This window comes from Ceratina calcarata, unplaced genomic scaffold (genome assembly GCF_001652005.2).
Source record: "Ceratina calcarata isolate Rehan_Ccalc_2016 unplaced genomic scaffold, ASM165200v1 scaffold54, whole genome shotgun sequence".
NCBI classification, from domain to species: domain Eukaryota; kingdom Metazoa; phylum Arthropoda; class Insecta; order Hymenoptera; family Apidae; genus Ceratina; species Ceratina calcarata.
The window spans coordinates 287,486-302,360 of record NW_017176565.1 but is presented as its reverse complement, the minus strand read 5'-3'; the positions used below and the strand labels follow the sequence as shown (position 1 = coordinate 302,360).

General features: G+C 39.6%; 7 protein-coding genes across 15 annotated transcripts; 4 read left to right on the top strand and 3 right to left on the bottom strand.

Moving 5' to 3' along the window:
* Window positions 1–831: 831 nt before the first annotated feature.
* On the top strand, window positions 832–4,022 carry LOC108628770 (short/branched chain specific acyl-CoA dehydrogenase, mitochondrial). The gene is made up of 9 exons (XM_018030928.2): window positions 832–1,524; window positions 1,882–1,996; window positions 2,172–2,272; window positions 2,393–2,599; window positions 2,744–2,914; window positions 3,003–3,128; window positions 3,246–3,428; window positions 3,515–3,650; window positions 3,740–4,022. Exons 1-9 carry the CDS (start codon window positions 1,492–1,494, stop codon window positions 3,913–3,915), a joined length of 1,248 nt encoding a protein of 415 aa, XP_017886417.1. The 5' UTR covers window positions 832–1,491; the 3' UTR covers window positions 3,916–4,022.
* Window positions 3,917–4,359, bottom strand: LOC108628776 (protein FMC1 homolog). The gene has a single exon (XM_018030942.2). The coding sequence runs from the start codon at window positions 4,342–4,344 to the stop codon at window positions 4,036–4,038; it is 309 nt and encodes a 102-aa protein (XP_017886431.1). The 5' UTR covers window positions 4,345–4,359; the 3' UTR covers window positions 3,917–4,035.
* Window positions 4,360–4,439: 80 nt separating this feature from the next.
* On the bottom strand, window positions 4,440–5,563 carry LOC108628774 (SRR1-like protein). Its single transcript, XM_018030939.2, has 2 exons — window positions 5,240–5,563; window positions 4,440–5,166 (listed from the first exon to the last, which is right to left on the bottom strand). Exons 1-2 carry the CDS (start codon window positions 5,380–5,382, stop codon window positions 4,461–4,463), a joined length of 849 nt encoding a protein of 282 aa, XP_017886428.1. The 5' UTR covers window positions 5,383–5,563; the 3' UTR covers window positions 4,440–4,460.
* Window positions 5,564–5,594: 31 nt separating this feature from the next.
* LOC108628772 (uncharacterized) lies at window positions 5,595–9,053 on the top strand. 8 transcript variants are annotated; one of them, XM_018030935.2, is made up of 5 exons: window positions 6,665–6,821; window positions 6,933–6,970; window positions 7,437–7,485; window positions 7,566–7,778; window positions 8,122–9,053. In XM_018030935.2, the coding sequence occupies exons 4-5, from the start codon at window positions 7,623–7,625 to the stop codon at window positions 8,860–8,862; spliced, it is 897 nt and encodes a 298-aa protein (XP_017886424.1). In that variant the 5' UTR covers window positions 6,665–6,821; window positions 6,933–6,970; window positions 7,437–7,485; window positions 7,566–7,622; the 3' UTR covers window positions 8,863–9,053. The 8 variants fall into 8 exon arrangements, with proteins under 8 accessions (XP_026672553.1, XP_017886426.1, XP_017886424.1 ...); XM_026816752.1 differs by lacking the exons at window positions 6,665–6,821; window positions 6,933–6,970 and adding an exon at window positions 5,595–5,706 and having other exon boundaries at window positions 7,569–7,778; XM_018030937.2 differs by lacking the exons at window positions 6,665–6,821; window positions 6,933–6,970 and adding an exon at window positions 5,595–5,706.
* A 103-nt stretch (window positions 9,054–9,156) lies between these two features.
* On the top strand, window positions 9,157–11,571 carry Rpn10 (regulatory particle non-ATPase 10). Its single transcript, XM_018030930.2, has 7 exons — window positions 9,157–9,342; window positions 9,436–9,534; window positions 9,963–10,103; window positions 10,210–10,321; window positions 10,398–10,772; window positions 10,854–11,145; window positions 11,231–11,571. Exons 2-7 carry the CDS (start codon window positions 9,509–9,511, stop codon window positions 11,470–11,472), a joined length of 1,188 nt encoding a protein of 395 aa, XP_017886419.1. The 5' UTR covers window positions 9,157–9,342; window positions 9,436–9,508; the 3' UTR covers window positions 11,473–11,571.
* A 48-nt stretch (window positions 11,572–11,619) lies between these two features.
* Window positions 11,620–13,960, top strand: LOC108628769 (rhotekin). 2 transcript variants are annotated; one of them, XM_018030926.2, is made up of 5 exons: window positions 11,620–11,971; window positions 12,230–12,420; window positions 12,527–13,277; window positions 13,379–13,676; window positions 13,754–13,960. In XM_018030926.2, exons 1-5 carry the CDS (start codon window positions 11,684–11,686, stop codon window positions 13,825–13,827), a joined length of 1,602 nt encoding a protein of 533 aa, XP_017886415.1. In that variant the 5' UTR covers window positions 11,620–11,683; the 3' UTR covers window positions 13,828–13,960. The 2 variants fall into 2 exon arrangements, with proteins under 2 accessions (XP_017886415.1, XP_017886414.1); XM_018030925.2 differs by having other exon boundaries at window positions 13,379–13,692.
* Window positions 13,887–14,870, bottom strand: LOC108628775 (HIG1 domain family member 2A, mitochondrial). Its single transcript, XM_018030940.2, has 2 exons — window positions 14,357–14,870; window positions 13,887–14,268 (listed from the first exon to the last, which is right to left on the bottom strand). The coding sequence occupies exons 1-2, from the start codon at window positions 14,499–14,501 to the stop codon at window positions 14,102–14,104; spliced, it is 312 nt and encodes a 103-aa protein (XP_017886429.1). The 5' UTR covers window positions 14,502–14,870; the 3' UTR covers window positions 13,887–14,101.
* Window positions 14,871–14,875: the final 5 nt, after the last annotated feature.

Genomic DNA, 14,875 nt, shown 5'->3' with positions numbered 1-14,875 from the left:
TATGTAATAAGTTCTACACATGTACATACGTATAACAAAGTATACGTTGTATTATACATATGAATGTGAACGTTTGTAACAATTAGGGGCAAGATAAAGTGCACCTAATAAATTGCATTCAACAAGAATTCAAACATATCTTTCACGCAACATACATACGATTATTGCATATATGTACAATCTACTATGTACGTATAAGTATTGACGCTGACGAAAATTTTTTTTTTCAAAATTGCGAAAAATGCTTCAAATAAAAGTTCTTTTCTTCTAATTTCGATATTTAATGAGTTACGTATCATTATTTGGCATTTTATTGGCATTGACGAAATCCGACCATTCCACCGTCGAAACAGCCAACTTTTGACAAAAAATTTCGTTTTTCCTCAATAACTCCTAAACCGTTGGTCGTACGGGAAAATTGTATAAGATCTTTCTTGTAGAGGACGACGAGATCTACAATTTCCATGTAAAAATTTTTTGCTAGCATTAATACTTAACGAGTAATTTACGAAAAACGAAAAAACAGTTTTTTGCAAATTACTCGTTAACTATTGACGCTAGCGAAAAATTTTTACATGGAAATTGTAGATCTCGTCGTCCTCTACAAGAAAGGTCGTATACAATTTTTCCGTAAGTCTAACGGTTTGGGAGTTATTGGCAAAAAACGAAAATTTCGCAAAATCTGAAGGGGTACCCCTTGGAAAAATCTCGGAAAAATCGAAAATTTTGTTTTGCTGTTTATTATTAGCAATGTTCATCCGACGTCTGATTTCTTTTTAAAAAATGCGTTTCTAAAGTGCATAAACTTTTGGGATTGATTGTATAGCCAATACGTCCTTAAACTATTTTTCTGGCAATAAGAAGTACGCTTTTCAGAATTCGTTACGACAGCACGCGCACGCGTTTACATAGACACACGTGTTCATGCAAATTGTAACAATAATAATCGATGCACTCTTTCTTTTCTGAACAAACAAGCACTTCCATTATCGCGTGATAACACATTTTTCACTTTATTCGTGCATAATGACACAATATATATTAAAAACACGTTCAGTTATCATGTATACGTCAACGATTCAGTTCTCGGCAATCAATATAAACAAGGGTTTCTCAATAGTTAGAACCTAAGTGAACCCAAGTAGAGTATCTGATCGTGCAGAGAAGTTATTTTATTTTTCTTGTTATATAAGAACCTGTTTGACGCTTACATGGGATCAACTGGTTGGGGGTTGAGTTATTCGAATAGAGATGGACACGATACAAATTATCAAGTCACCAATTCAGTATTAAAGTAGCCTTCGATCGAATAGCAACGTTCTCCACTTTCTTTTTTCCCATTTTGTTTTTTGCCTTCCGTTTGTTGTACTCGGTTAGTCTAGCTTTTTACGGTCGTCGGAACGTTTCAACCAGTATCTCCATAAAGAATTCGCGTGTGAACGCGTCGTGAACATTTGTTTATCGAAATTAGTTAATAAACGTCGTTCGAAGATGAATTTATTCGCACCGTTAACAAGGCAGCAGGTATAAAATCTGTACACGTATCTATTCGCAACCGGTTATTATAGAGTTTATATTCGGATTCTTTTTAATCGAGTTATTCAACTATTACAAACACTTACCTTCGTCAGTGATATTAATTAAAATTGTAAACTAAACGACCTTTCAACTTGTCTACGTCGGTGTCGCCTAGTTTTGTAAATGATCGCGTCGACAATTCAATTGTGTAATAACGCCGATTAATGAAACGATTGCCAGGCGATAGTAACAAAATGTAATCTTAATGATGTGGCAAATAAATATCATGCCTTAGTCAAAGCAAAAGTGCGATTTATGCACATAATTTATAATATATGAATCGCGTACGGAAACAATTTTCAGATAACACTGAAGGCGTGTATTAGAAGGCACTTGAGCGTCGGTATATCGCTATTGAGCCACTCTCCTGGACCCTTATCTCAGTTCACAGACGAGGAACTCATGATGAAAGAAACCGGTAATTATTATCATCGAATAAACGGTAGATCGCTTGCGTTTATAGTTACGTGTCACAAAGACGCGGACACTCGCGTTCACGTACCTCGATCTGTTAAGATTATACAATTTGATCGATTCTTCTAAATTATGTTTGATGTAAATGCGATATTGTAATCGATGAAAAAATGTGTCAGTCAGTAAATTGGCGAAAGAAGAAATCGCCCCCCTCGTACGGAAAATGGAAAAGGAGAACAGGATAGACGACGGGCTGCTGCGAAAGCTTTTCGAAAGTGGTGTAAGTAAATAAGTAGATGATCGTGACGACTTCCCGTCCTCCTTCTTACACCAAATTGACACTTGAACTTATTCTATTCGCATTCTTTCTGATCGTACTGTCAATTAATCTGACCGACAGTTAATGGGCATCGAAGTACCCGAGGAATACGGTGGTTCCAAATGTAGTTTCATGTCGACGATTTTAGCCGTCGAAGAAGTTGCCAAAGTCGATGGGGCCGTGGCGGCTTTGGTCGATATACATAATACTCTGGTGAACTCGTTAATAACGAAAGTTGCCACGGAAGAACAAAAGACAAAGTATCTGCCTAAACTAGCCCAAGATTACGTAAGTGACAGCGTACTCGTGAACGAAGCGCGATAAACCTTGATATCTCGGACAAACGAGTTGATCGTAATTTTTTAATAACATACAACACAAGCTTTGTCATTCTTTTATCGCACGTCATCGCTCATCCTAATTTTACCGAAGGCGGGAAGCTTCTGTCTTACGGAGCCTGGCTCGGGATCGGATGCCTTTTCCTTGAAGACCGAGGCAAAAAAGGACGGGTCCGATTACGTTCTAAATGGGACAAAAATGTGGATTTCGAACTCCGATATCGCGGGATTGTTTCTGGTTTTCGCGAATGCGAATCCTTCCTCTGTAAGATGAAACTCCGTACGATCGTATGTAGAGCGTGCAGCCGAACGATAATGATTCGCAAAAATAATAAAACGTATCTCGGGAACAGGGATATCGGGGTATCACGACGTTTCTTATTGAGCGAGACACGCCTGGATTGACAGTGGCCAAACCAGAAGACAAGCTCGGAATAAAGGCATCGGGTACATGCATGATTCACTTGGACGATGTCAGAGTAAATTAAACGATTCTTCCTTCCGAACATGAAAGACCGTGTTCTCGTTAGATCGTACGCACGGCTCATAGCAGGTATTAACGTGTACCGATTTCTTGTTTCTGCTCACACGATCAGGTTCCTGAAACTAACATCCTGGGGCAACTGGGTCAAGGGTACAAATACGCCGCCGGATTTTTAAACGAGGGTCGAATAGGTATCGGAGCTCAGATGATCGGTATAGCACAGGGCTGTTTGGACGCGACCATACCGTACACCTTGGAAAGAAAGCAATTTGGGACAGACATATTTTCGTTTCAAGTATTAATTCAATTGTCTCATCGAAACAGTCGAAACAGTTGTTCTAAATGTCGGCCAATTGTAACGTCTAATCTTTTTTTTCGTAGTCGATGCAACATCAAATCGCTCAAGCAGTCACTGAAGTCGAATGCGCTAGACTAGCGGTGTACAATGCGGCGAGATTGGTCGACGCTAAAAAAAATGTAATGAAAGAGGCGGCCATAGCAAAGCTGGTTGCGTCCGGTAATTACTACCTTCTTGAACTTTACGTAAGGACCGACATAATTTGTAATATTTACGCACGTAATTTTTCTGTTTCCTTTGTTACGTAGAAACGGCCTTGCGTGTTACCTCGAAATGTATCGATTTCATGGGCGGAGTAGGATTTACGACGAATTTTCCTCAAGAAAAATATTTCAGAGACTCGAAAATTGGTACCATTTACGAGGGTACAAGCAACATGCAGCTGTCGACTATAGCTAAATGTATTCGCAAGGACTACTCGTAGATACTGCTCTTTTATTCTATTTACTTTATTCGGCACATATTTTTGTAACGATTTTTTATTACTTTTCTACAATCTTTTATCTGACAATAAATCGATATCGGCGATAACTCACAAAATCGATTACTTCGGATCATGAGGCAACTTGAATCCGACGAGGTCCGCAGTCTCTTTTATAGTTCGTTCACCTTTGCCGGTGTAGCGATCGTGAATTTCTTTGCACAGGCGACGAGAATTCAAGTAACAAAGATACGTTTCAGCTAAATTTTTCAACTCTTCTCGTGCTTTACACAAGACCTCGGACGTTTCCTTGTGAGATCGCGCTTGATCTAAAATATATTCTACCATAATGTTGTTCTTTACATTTGGCTCCGAAGACGTTCGTCGAATTTCTTGTACGAGCGAACGAACCAATTTTACGTTAGGATTCATTTTCTCTGAAACCTAGAACAAATCGAATCATCTGATTAACGAAAAATCGCTACAGTGATTCAGTGGTCAATGGGTACATGTTTTTCTATCTAGAAAAACGATGGGCGATCTATTATTCACAATGCTTTATCTGCCGCGTCTATTTTCTCGGTTTGTTTAGCTGTTAAATAGTCGGTTTCAGCATCTTGATAACACGGCTCGGTTCGTTCGTTCCAAAAACTCTCGGGAAGCGTACCGATATTTTGCTCGAGAAACGTATGAATATTCAAGTCGTTAAATGCTTCTTCATGAACGAAGTCATTTCTTAAAACTGTTTCCGTAACGTACGGTTGAATACGCAAGATGTAGTCGATAGGATTGGTTCTGTTCGTTCTCTTTGTATTGTCAGCCACGATTGAAAAACTATTCGTTAATAAAATACACTTGCGCAACTGCTCGCACCAATTTGCATACAGGAAATTGTTGATCAAGTGTATAGAGCAATGTGGCATGTATACCAATGTGATATTGTCGCGTACTACACGTTTCCCTTCTTCGTTAACTTTTATCGTGTTACAATCAAATCTTTTCAATAGTTCAATCTCCGCCGAAGAGAAAACTGGATCGTACACGTAAACCTGAGACTTATAATATTTTTTCAAACGGAGAAGCAATGCCAATTGGTATTTCGAGGATTTGCGACTAGAGAACTGCCCCAAACCATAGCACAATATATCAGGAATTCCGTTCACGTTTAAGGCAGCCAACGAATCATCCAAATCATGAAGAAGATTATCGAGAAACGACGAATTCTCTAGTTCACCTTCTGCTTCGAGGAGTTTTCTGTAAATTGTTACAAAATTTGTATGGAAGATTTCCATGTACATGTGATATGCATCCGGAAAAAGATCCTTACCCAAGAAGTGTTTCACAATTGATGTTGGAATCGTCGTTTCTCTCGTTATCAAGCGATGTTACGTTCGACAGACAATTAGTTCGTGCGCGAGATGTTCGTTTTTTTCGATGAATTACGAGCTTAAATTCTTCGTTATCCCGCATTTTAATTATGAATATTGTTCGAACCTATCAAACTACTAATACAGATACGTACATGTATACACATATATATATGTATACACGCATTGTATATACAGATCACGCGGCACAGAATCACTATCATCTACATCTGCGTTCGTAATTTGAAAATCGTAAATAAGTCATTTTTATTGCACACGCGCAACACTACCTTTCACTATTTTATTGCCTTTTATTTCCTTGTGCCAGCCAGAGTCTTGATCAGTCTTGATCAGAATACACGCAGCACGCAGCCAGACGCCAGGCACGCAGTGCTGCAACACTATCGACGAACCGTCTACTAGGCTCGTAAGTCACACTCTCATCTTTCGCGTTCAAGATTTAAATAAGTACGTATATAAATAGGAAAACGATATTTTCGAATCTACTTCTACAGTATGCTCTTCTTGTCAATTGACAATTGAATGCGCTACAATCATTACATGGTCGTCGTTGTCATCATCAATATAGAATGCTTTGACATATACATATATACCATATATACATAGGGTGTAGAAGTATATACACGCCATCTATAATATAGTCTCGAACGCTGTACACTCGTTCTCAAAGATTTTGTAACTACCTAACTTCGTGCCTCTGCAGGAGGAAGCCATGGTCACCCACGCGTATACATTACAGCATACGCAAGTATACGTATATACATAAACATATTCAACAGGAGATTTATATAAATTGATGCACGTTGGATAATATGTTATTAACATTATTAGTATCCATTGGATAGGCGCAGCAATAGCATTGATAGTTGTTAATTTTCTTTTACACAACAGTCAACTGTGTGTGTACATATAAATGTATATTATCTTCACGTTACGATATATTATGTAGTACTGTCCAATACTATTACATAAAACGCGTCATGTGTGTAAATGAATAAGAAAAGGAAAAAATGTAACATCGTTTCCCTTTCTAATTATCGTGGAACGCCTCCTGAATTATCCTTTAATTGAGATTTGAAACTCAGCTCTGTGGTATGAGTCGTCCATCCAATGATCATCACATTTTCTAATGCCAAGCTCGACGATTCCATGGTCAAGTGTTGTCTATTTGTATCCCGTACGCAACAAATATAATAAACGGTGGACTTTCAATTCGCAAAAGACAAGACGGTGGAATAACAGAAAGAAGAGAAAGAGTATACATACATAAACGGGAAACAGGAAACGGGAATGGAGCGAGTGTAAGGAGTACATAACAATCCGCGAGACGTGACCAGCGACGTATGTAAGTACATGCATACGTATTGTATGCGCGACGCGAGTATGTAAGCGCAATACATATAACGTATGACGTGTGCGTGCGTTATTTCGACGACGAGCCGCGACCAAACCGACCAAACGATTAGCCGATCGAAAGATGGTCGAACGTGTACTTACAACCGAACGTTGGCGGAGAAACAGGTATGATCGATCGGTATAGATCGATCTGGATATATATCAAGAATCCGTCCATAGTTATGTGTTCGTGCCGATCGATTTTTATCAACGGCGTTTTAATACGGTGCCTTACAGGAGAAGAAGAAGCGTGACAATTGTTTAAAGGCTTAAAGGTAAAAGAAAAGTTCTGACGTTCCGATATTGAGATCACGTCGTAGAACGGGCGACGAACGGCGCGCGTCGCACTGTTCGGAAACACTTGTGCGCAAAGTGAATCGGTGGTTCCCGTTCTCGTTCCCGTTCCCGTTTCCGCCCCGGTTGAATATGACGTGAGAACTTGTACCATATTATCTTATTCTTTTATCTTCGAGTAGCAGTACGTATTTGTAATTCCGTCTGTTCCCACTCCCTCTCTTCACTGCAAGCGCCGTTGTCGTATTTGCTTCAAGTTAAGCGAGAGGAATTGACCGCAACGTTACCGCGGCGAATACGATGTCCCGCCGTGATTGCAAATTCAACTCGTTTCCACAAGTTCGATTCTCTCTGACTCGTCATCAACGACTTCCGTTGGCAAACAAATTAATTATATCTTCTCACGTTGCTAATAGAATTTGACTAAAAGCGTTGCTATTGTCTCAGTCTTGCAGAATTCCGCAAATCGAATTTAACGAGTGACATTTTTATAAAAGTAAGTTAACATGCAATAACACGATACGATTCGATGATGATAATTTCATCTGATTTGATTTTTTATTCGGTATGATCCAGCAGGCGCATACGAGTTGCATTGTATATCCTATTCACGAGAAGCAATTTTTGAAAAAGATGTCGTTAAATGTAAGAGCGAATAAATGGGCTCCCAAATTGACGATCATCTTTCAGCTGACTATTTGGGGTGTCGTTGGAATTATTCTTCTACAGAAAGGTGCAATCTCTCTGTGCGATAAAACGAGCGCGCGAAATGATGCGATTAACATACAGGTTCGATATTGTAATCGACGAATAGACAAATAGACACTTGTCGTACACCACGTTACACGTACGCTACACAATGTCACAATACACGTTACACGTACGTTACACAATGTCACAATACACGTTACACGTACGCTACAAAAGACTGAAAACTTAATTTAAGAACTACAAGAAATACAACATTACGAACACTTGATTTCGATTGATTGAAAAGTATATTAAGGCTAATTTAAAACACCACCATGCCATCGTTCCGTGTACACCTCCTCATATTTTTAACACGTCCATATGGACGTGTATATATATAAGCATGTAAAATCCAACACAAATGAAGACAATATTTTCGCAGGAAAAATTCACCAGGCGCAACAAAGGTGAATCGATCAGGGAATCGAGTAACACAGAGGGTTACTTTAAAATTATAAAATTGCGAATCGAAACGCAACGAGTAAACGTCGTTACCGATAGCCCTGCTGCTACCGTTGCTGACGACGATGACGACGACGACGATGCTACGCACAAATTACACGACCCTCGTCGAACAAACAATATCGACGTTGGATCCTTTAAAACGATCCAGAGACGAACGACGACGACGACGACTCGTCATGAACAGGACGTTAGAGACGTGCGTTCGATTCAAACGCCAACGATTTATGGAACAAACACAAATGAAATGGAATCGAACGATAGCACGAGCGGTCCGTTCGAATTCCAAGACTCCGGCTCAGTTGGCACGGTCGTCCAACTGAAGGAACCAAACAGTTTCGTCAAAGACGAAAAGAACCGAGAATACGAAAGCGGTGAGAAAATTGAAACGAAGCCGAGGCGTTCTTCCGTAAATCGAGTCGGGGCGGTTATCGCGATAATCATGCTCGCGATCGGAGTCGTTATGCTACTTTTAGGGCCACTCATTGTTATTATAAGTGCTATTAGTAATAGAAGACGTACCAGACAAGTGTTATCGAAAGCAAGACGTGACAACGATCAACCGCCTACTTATGAAGAAGCAATGTTGATGGAGCAAGTAGCACCGAGATATTCGACACTTCAGCTTAATACCGTAGCCATATTAGATTCACCCCTTTAACTTAATCCTTTCCCTCGTTTATTTTTATTATTCCTTATTTTTCTAATCGTTTCACCTTTCGCCCATTTCACCTTCTAACTTCATGCCCTTCTTTTAATTTATATGAATTTGACACTATACTGTACATACATATGTATTTACGTTCATTATACTTATCGCATATACATCATATGCACAACGCATATACTCGATATGGTCTCCAATTTCCTTCGACCTCCATTTACATTTCGTCAAGAAAATATTATTAAATTAGATTCGTTAGATTATTAGACCGTGACCGTAGTTCTCCGGTTGCTGGTACCATTACCAAAGAGCAGCGAACTCACGGACACGCTGCTCTTGATCATGCGATACCACGCGATACTAAGTTGTATTATTAAGTTATTATATATCGGCAATTATGAGGAATAGTTGGGCATAGTGAGAAATAATTTAAATACCTGAAATCTATAATAGTAGGTACTTAAGTACTAAGAGTAGGTAAGTGGAATACTGAACCGTGTAACCTGAATATTCCTAATTCCGAAATTCCTCAAATCTTACATACAATATACTTACAACGCATGGGAACAGAGCGGAATTGGACAGGGGCAGAGGAAGTTGACTGTACGCGACTGAACAGAATGGTTTAGCGATTCGAACCAAGATGGTACTGGAAAGTACGATGATATGGTGAGCTTTTGACATTTATTTGTTGTATTTGTTAAATGTATCTTCATGTACCTGAATGATATACGTTTACCAAACACTTTTTTCAATTTTATTTCCAACTATTATAACTTGAAACCCGCCGATAGCAAAGATTTTCAGGATTTCTAGAGGCCTATGCGAGTGACAGTGCAAAGTTGAATTCGTAATCTATTTCTAGTAGTAATTTCCATTTTTCAATGAAACTTGATAAGCACAAAAATTCAACCTGTTAATAAATGGTGTTCAAACATGTAATTGAGGAGAAACGATGCTATGTATTATTCGAATATGTAATTCTTCTTTTATAAGGAATCCCATTGTAGGTTACACGACCGAGAGATCAGTTTCTCGAAGGAATTCCAGTAGTGAGTAGCTTATAAATCGGTTTATACATTTTGTATTATTTATAGTGTCGACAACAGCGATTATATGAGAAATGGAGATTTCTTACCAACGCGGCTGCAGGCGCAGCAGGATGCAGTTAACTTGGTTTGTCACTCGAAAACGCGGTCGAATCCAGAGAACAATGTTGGCTTGATAACGCTAGCCAAGTACGCTCAATTATGATAATATTCATTATATCTGATTTGTCAATCAAAGATTCTTGCTCATCCCATTTTCTCATCTATAACATGTTTTCTTTTTCTTTCTGAACAGTGTCGAAGTACTGGCTACGCTTACCAGCGATATAGGCAGAATTCTTTCCAAACTTCATCAAGTCCAGCCAAATGGTAATTTATGTCTAATCACAGGGATAAGAATTGCACACGTGAGTTTTGCCGTTTCACAAGATGTAGCGTGCGAATGTAATCTCTTCAAATTATAATGCTTGTTCATTAACACAGTTGGCATTGAAACACCGTCAAGGTAAAAATCACAAAATGCGTATTGTGGCCTTTATCGGTAGTCCAATAGAAATCGATGAGAAAGAACTTGTGAAATTAGCAAAGAGATTGAAGAAGGAGAAAGTGAACGTGGACGTGATCAGTTTTGGGGAAGAGAATGCCAACAACGAAGTACTGACTGCATTTGTCAATACTTTGAATGGGAAGGATGGAACGGGCAGTCACTTGGTCACTGTCCCGCCAGGACCGCATTTGTCAGATGCACTGATCTCTTCTCCCATCATACAAGGGGAGGATGGTATGGGTGGTACAGGAATGGGAGGGTCTGCTTACGAGTTTGGTGTTGATCCAAACGAGGATCCGGAATTGGCATTGGTTCGTGTCTTCCCGCGCGCGTATTTTCTTTTGTAAAACAAACGTTTCTTTCGTTGTGCATAAAATTATTGTCTTATGTAGGCTCTACGCGTTTCCATGGAGGAACAACGACAGCGTCAAGAGGACGAAGCACGGCGTGCACAAGCCAACGAAACGGCTACGAACAAGCCACCGGAAACGATCAAGGAAGTGCACAACGAGGAAGCCATGCTGAAGCGTGCACTGGCTATGTCGCTCGAGGGATCGGAGAAGACTTCTTCGACGGCCGAAAATGTCCCCGCCGCTCCCGCTAACACGAATGCTCCCGATTTCGCTCGCATGACCGAAGAGGAACAAATCGCTTTCGCGATGCAGATGTCTATGCAAGATCAACGTATGACGATAATCATTTATCAAGCTGTCCACGTTTCTCGTTTCTTGTTTGTATCATGCTCCATTGTTCTTTTTACATTCTTTAGAAGAACTACTGGAGGAATCTCTGAAGGAGGAAGCGATGGAAGTCGAGGAAGATTATGCCGCGGTCATGTCTGATCCGGCGTTTTTGCAATCGGTGTTAGAAAATTTACCCGGAGTCGACCCCCATTCCGAAGCCGTCCGTCAAGCTGTTGGATCCCTTCAGCAGAACAAGGATAAAGACAAAGATAAGGACAAAGAGAAAGAGAAAGAAAAGGACAAGGACAAGGATAAGGATAACAAATGAAAGAAATCTAAGCTCGTTTAATACATTATCCCGTATATTACTCACTGTTCTGTGAATATCTATGTACCAAATACAAGTTTCAGATTTTTCAGAACTTTACCTATCTTTAGATTGTTAATATTTCTCACCGTGCGTTTACGCTTCTACCTCGTTTTATTTTTATTTCGGACTGGCTGGGGCACTAAGTACATTGTTTAGCGTTCTTCTTTCCATGAGTATCCTGTATTTGATAATACCTTATCAATATGTGCCTCTGTACGAAGTACAAACGTCAGTCACCGTTTTCGGATTATCGGAAACGAAAGGAGCAAAACTAACCGAGCAGTGTTCAATCCGTTCAACAGATTGCAAAATGGCGCCACGTAGAAAAACTATCGGACCGTTACGCGGTTCATTAACCAACGTTTTAGGCAAGGAAAACGGTTATCTCCGTTCTTTAAGTGATTATCAAGCTCGAGTTCGAAGGCGCGAAAGTATCCGTAATTACAGAAATGCCGCAGTGAGTAGAAATTTTTTGCGTTATGGGAATCATTCTTTGATACCGGTTTTTCGTTTTGCTTTCGTAACATCGTTGTAAATTACAACGTTCTTAGTAGTACAGACAAACAGAGATAATCATTGCTGTTCAAAGATAATCAAGTTATAAAGTTTTCACGATTTAGATTTAGATTAATTAAAAACGAACTTGTAGGTTATGTTTTCTATTTGTTGACGTTGTCACAAAACATTAGCCATAAATATCTGTTTAATCATTTAGGAACACGATTTAGAGCGAAAAATTGAGTTGGAGACGAAAATTAAAGAAGGTTCCTCAAAGTTATTAGCCGCTGCGCGGCACCCAACACAATGTTTGGAGGCAGCACGCGCATTGTTCACGTCAAGCAAAAGAATGTCCATTTATATGGCAGAGTTACATAAAAAGAGGAATCGTGAACCTTCGAGGACTGGGTATGCACTTACATGCACTTATCGCACTTGTGGTGTACTCGTTGCCAGATGAAAAATATGTTTAATATTGTAGAATCATACTATTTGACATTGAACATTGTTTCAGCAATTCTAATAGCGACGGGAAATTATCTATCTCGGATCTTCGATTTCCTTTAATGTGGAGAGACTCCGACCACTTCAAAAATCGAGGAGACTCAAGAAAATTCGCTGTGTTTTGTATAGCTCGAGTTGGAACGGAAATTCAGGACACCAGTTTAATTTATCCCGTCGACAGAGAGCAAACAGACATAAGTTTTCCCGATGTATTGTTGTTCAATAACGTACCGGCTGAATTTGAGTTGACGTTAGAAGTTTACAGTCATGTCTTACAAGACGATCTCGGCATTGCGAGTACCCCGAGAAGAATCCGGAGAACCATTCATTCTTCAATCTCGAAGACTATGGGTAGAAAATTCGCAGCAGTTTTGCGAGACGAATACGAGTCGACCAAAGTACCGCGATTCGATTTAGTGGCTCACGCAAAAATGAATCTCGACGATACCAACGAAAGTGTACGTTCGCATGATTTAATGTTAAATAGTTGCGAGAGCAAAGTTCAAGTTTTACCGCTGTTTGGCCATTTCTGCTGTCGTTTAGCTGTTCGGCCGCATTACATCGATAAGGAAGTTTGCACAGGATGTATAATTGTAAATAATAAAACGTGCCGGGCACGATTGCGAGCTTTTCAAATTAACAGTACATGGGAATCGGAGGAACACAAAGAATCGGAGAAACACAAAGAATCGGAGAAACACAAAGAATCGGAGGAACACAATGAATCGGTCGCGTCCATCTATATGGTTCCCATCGATAAGGTGCGAAACGGAAAATTTGAATACTCATCTTCGACCGTCGTTACAGACCCCCTTCTCTCAATGTTCAATTGGCACTGGTCTCGTACATTATCGTGTTTCAGAACACTGTTCTTCGGCGATCAAAATCGACTGCGAACCAGTTGCAAATAATTAATTACATAGATGGTAAGGAGAAGCGTGATCTTGTTACATTGAAGACGGGCGAAGACATGAACAACTGGTTCCAACGATTGACCGAGTGCATCGAAGAACATGCGAGATGGAAACATGCCGCAACGAATCTACAGCAGATACCGCCGAATTCCGATAAATGTCCCAGTGCAAATACGAGTATATGCAATTCGTTGGACGGCAAAGACAAGAAACAAGGATCTCTCTACGATGAAACCTCGTTAACAGGTGATATTTTTATGAGGTAACTACAAGTTCAAATGCATTATTAGATGCCAAATTGTAAATGCATTCGAATATTACAGAATCGACTTTTCCGAGACTGACCTTGTCGCGGACAACTTCCTTAAAGAACGATTCTTCGATGCCTAACTCTTAACTTTGTCTAAGGTCGTACTACAGACAGTGATGATGGTAATAGAATTTTGGAGACGCTGGTACTTTGTCAATAAGACTTTTATACCTGTATAATGTTATCCTTTCCGAATGAAAAAAAACTTTTATACATCGTACATTTTTAGCATTATTCAGCGGAATATTATACAGTTCACATACTGACTTGTTCTTCCTATTTAAATGTTCCTCGAGAACATTGCAATTAATACGCTTGTCACCTGACAGTCGACAAACGTACGACTAAATGATGGACCACATTAAATCTTTTCTTTCCTTGCTACAAGTAAAAATCCTGCAACCATGGACAAAATAGTAAATGCCTGTGCTCCTACGCGAGCACGCATCATATATTGAGACATCACTGTATTTCCTTTGTGAAAGTTGTACAAACCAAGAGACAGAGCAATTACAGTGGCCAAAGTACCTGAAATGGTAAAGAATCGATTATTATGAGAGATGCCTATTCATTTCTCTTGAACTTACAATATATTTCACTACAGTTTCCAATTTACCTAAAGGTACTGCAGGATTTTCAGATACTTTGCGTACAAACTTTTCACTGAACGTTTCAACTTTGACACCTTTGTACAAGTCCTCGCGAAAACGAACCCAATCTAAATCATCTAATGATTCCGAATTCTTTCTATTATCCGACATCGCTTCGTTTTGTTTCGATCTTTAGTTGATTTACGAGTTGTAAGAGGTTTCGAGAGTTCGACGTCTTAAGCCAACAATTCGAAAATTATATTAAAATGACGCCGCATCGTGCTATAATTAACGCGTTAACCTTACAAACGTGCGGATGCGGCACGAATGGGTATGGTGTACTATGTACTGTGCGTATGTATGACTATGCACATGCACGTAACATGTAATACGTGCTACGTTATGTTGATGTATCTGAGGAGTTTCGGAGAAAGTGATGGCACGTCTCCCGCTTTATCTTTCAGAAAATGGACAAACCTATATATCCTGTGATGATACGTATGATCCATGATCTATGTAACATTTCTGATGAGTTTCGGTACCTG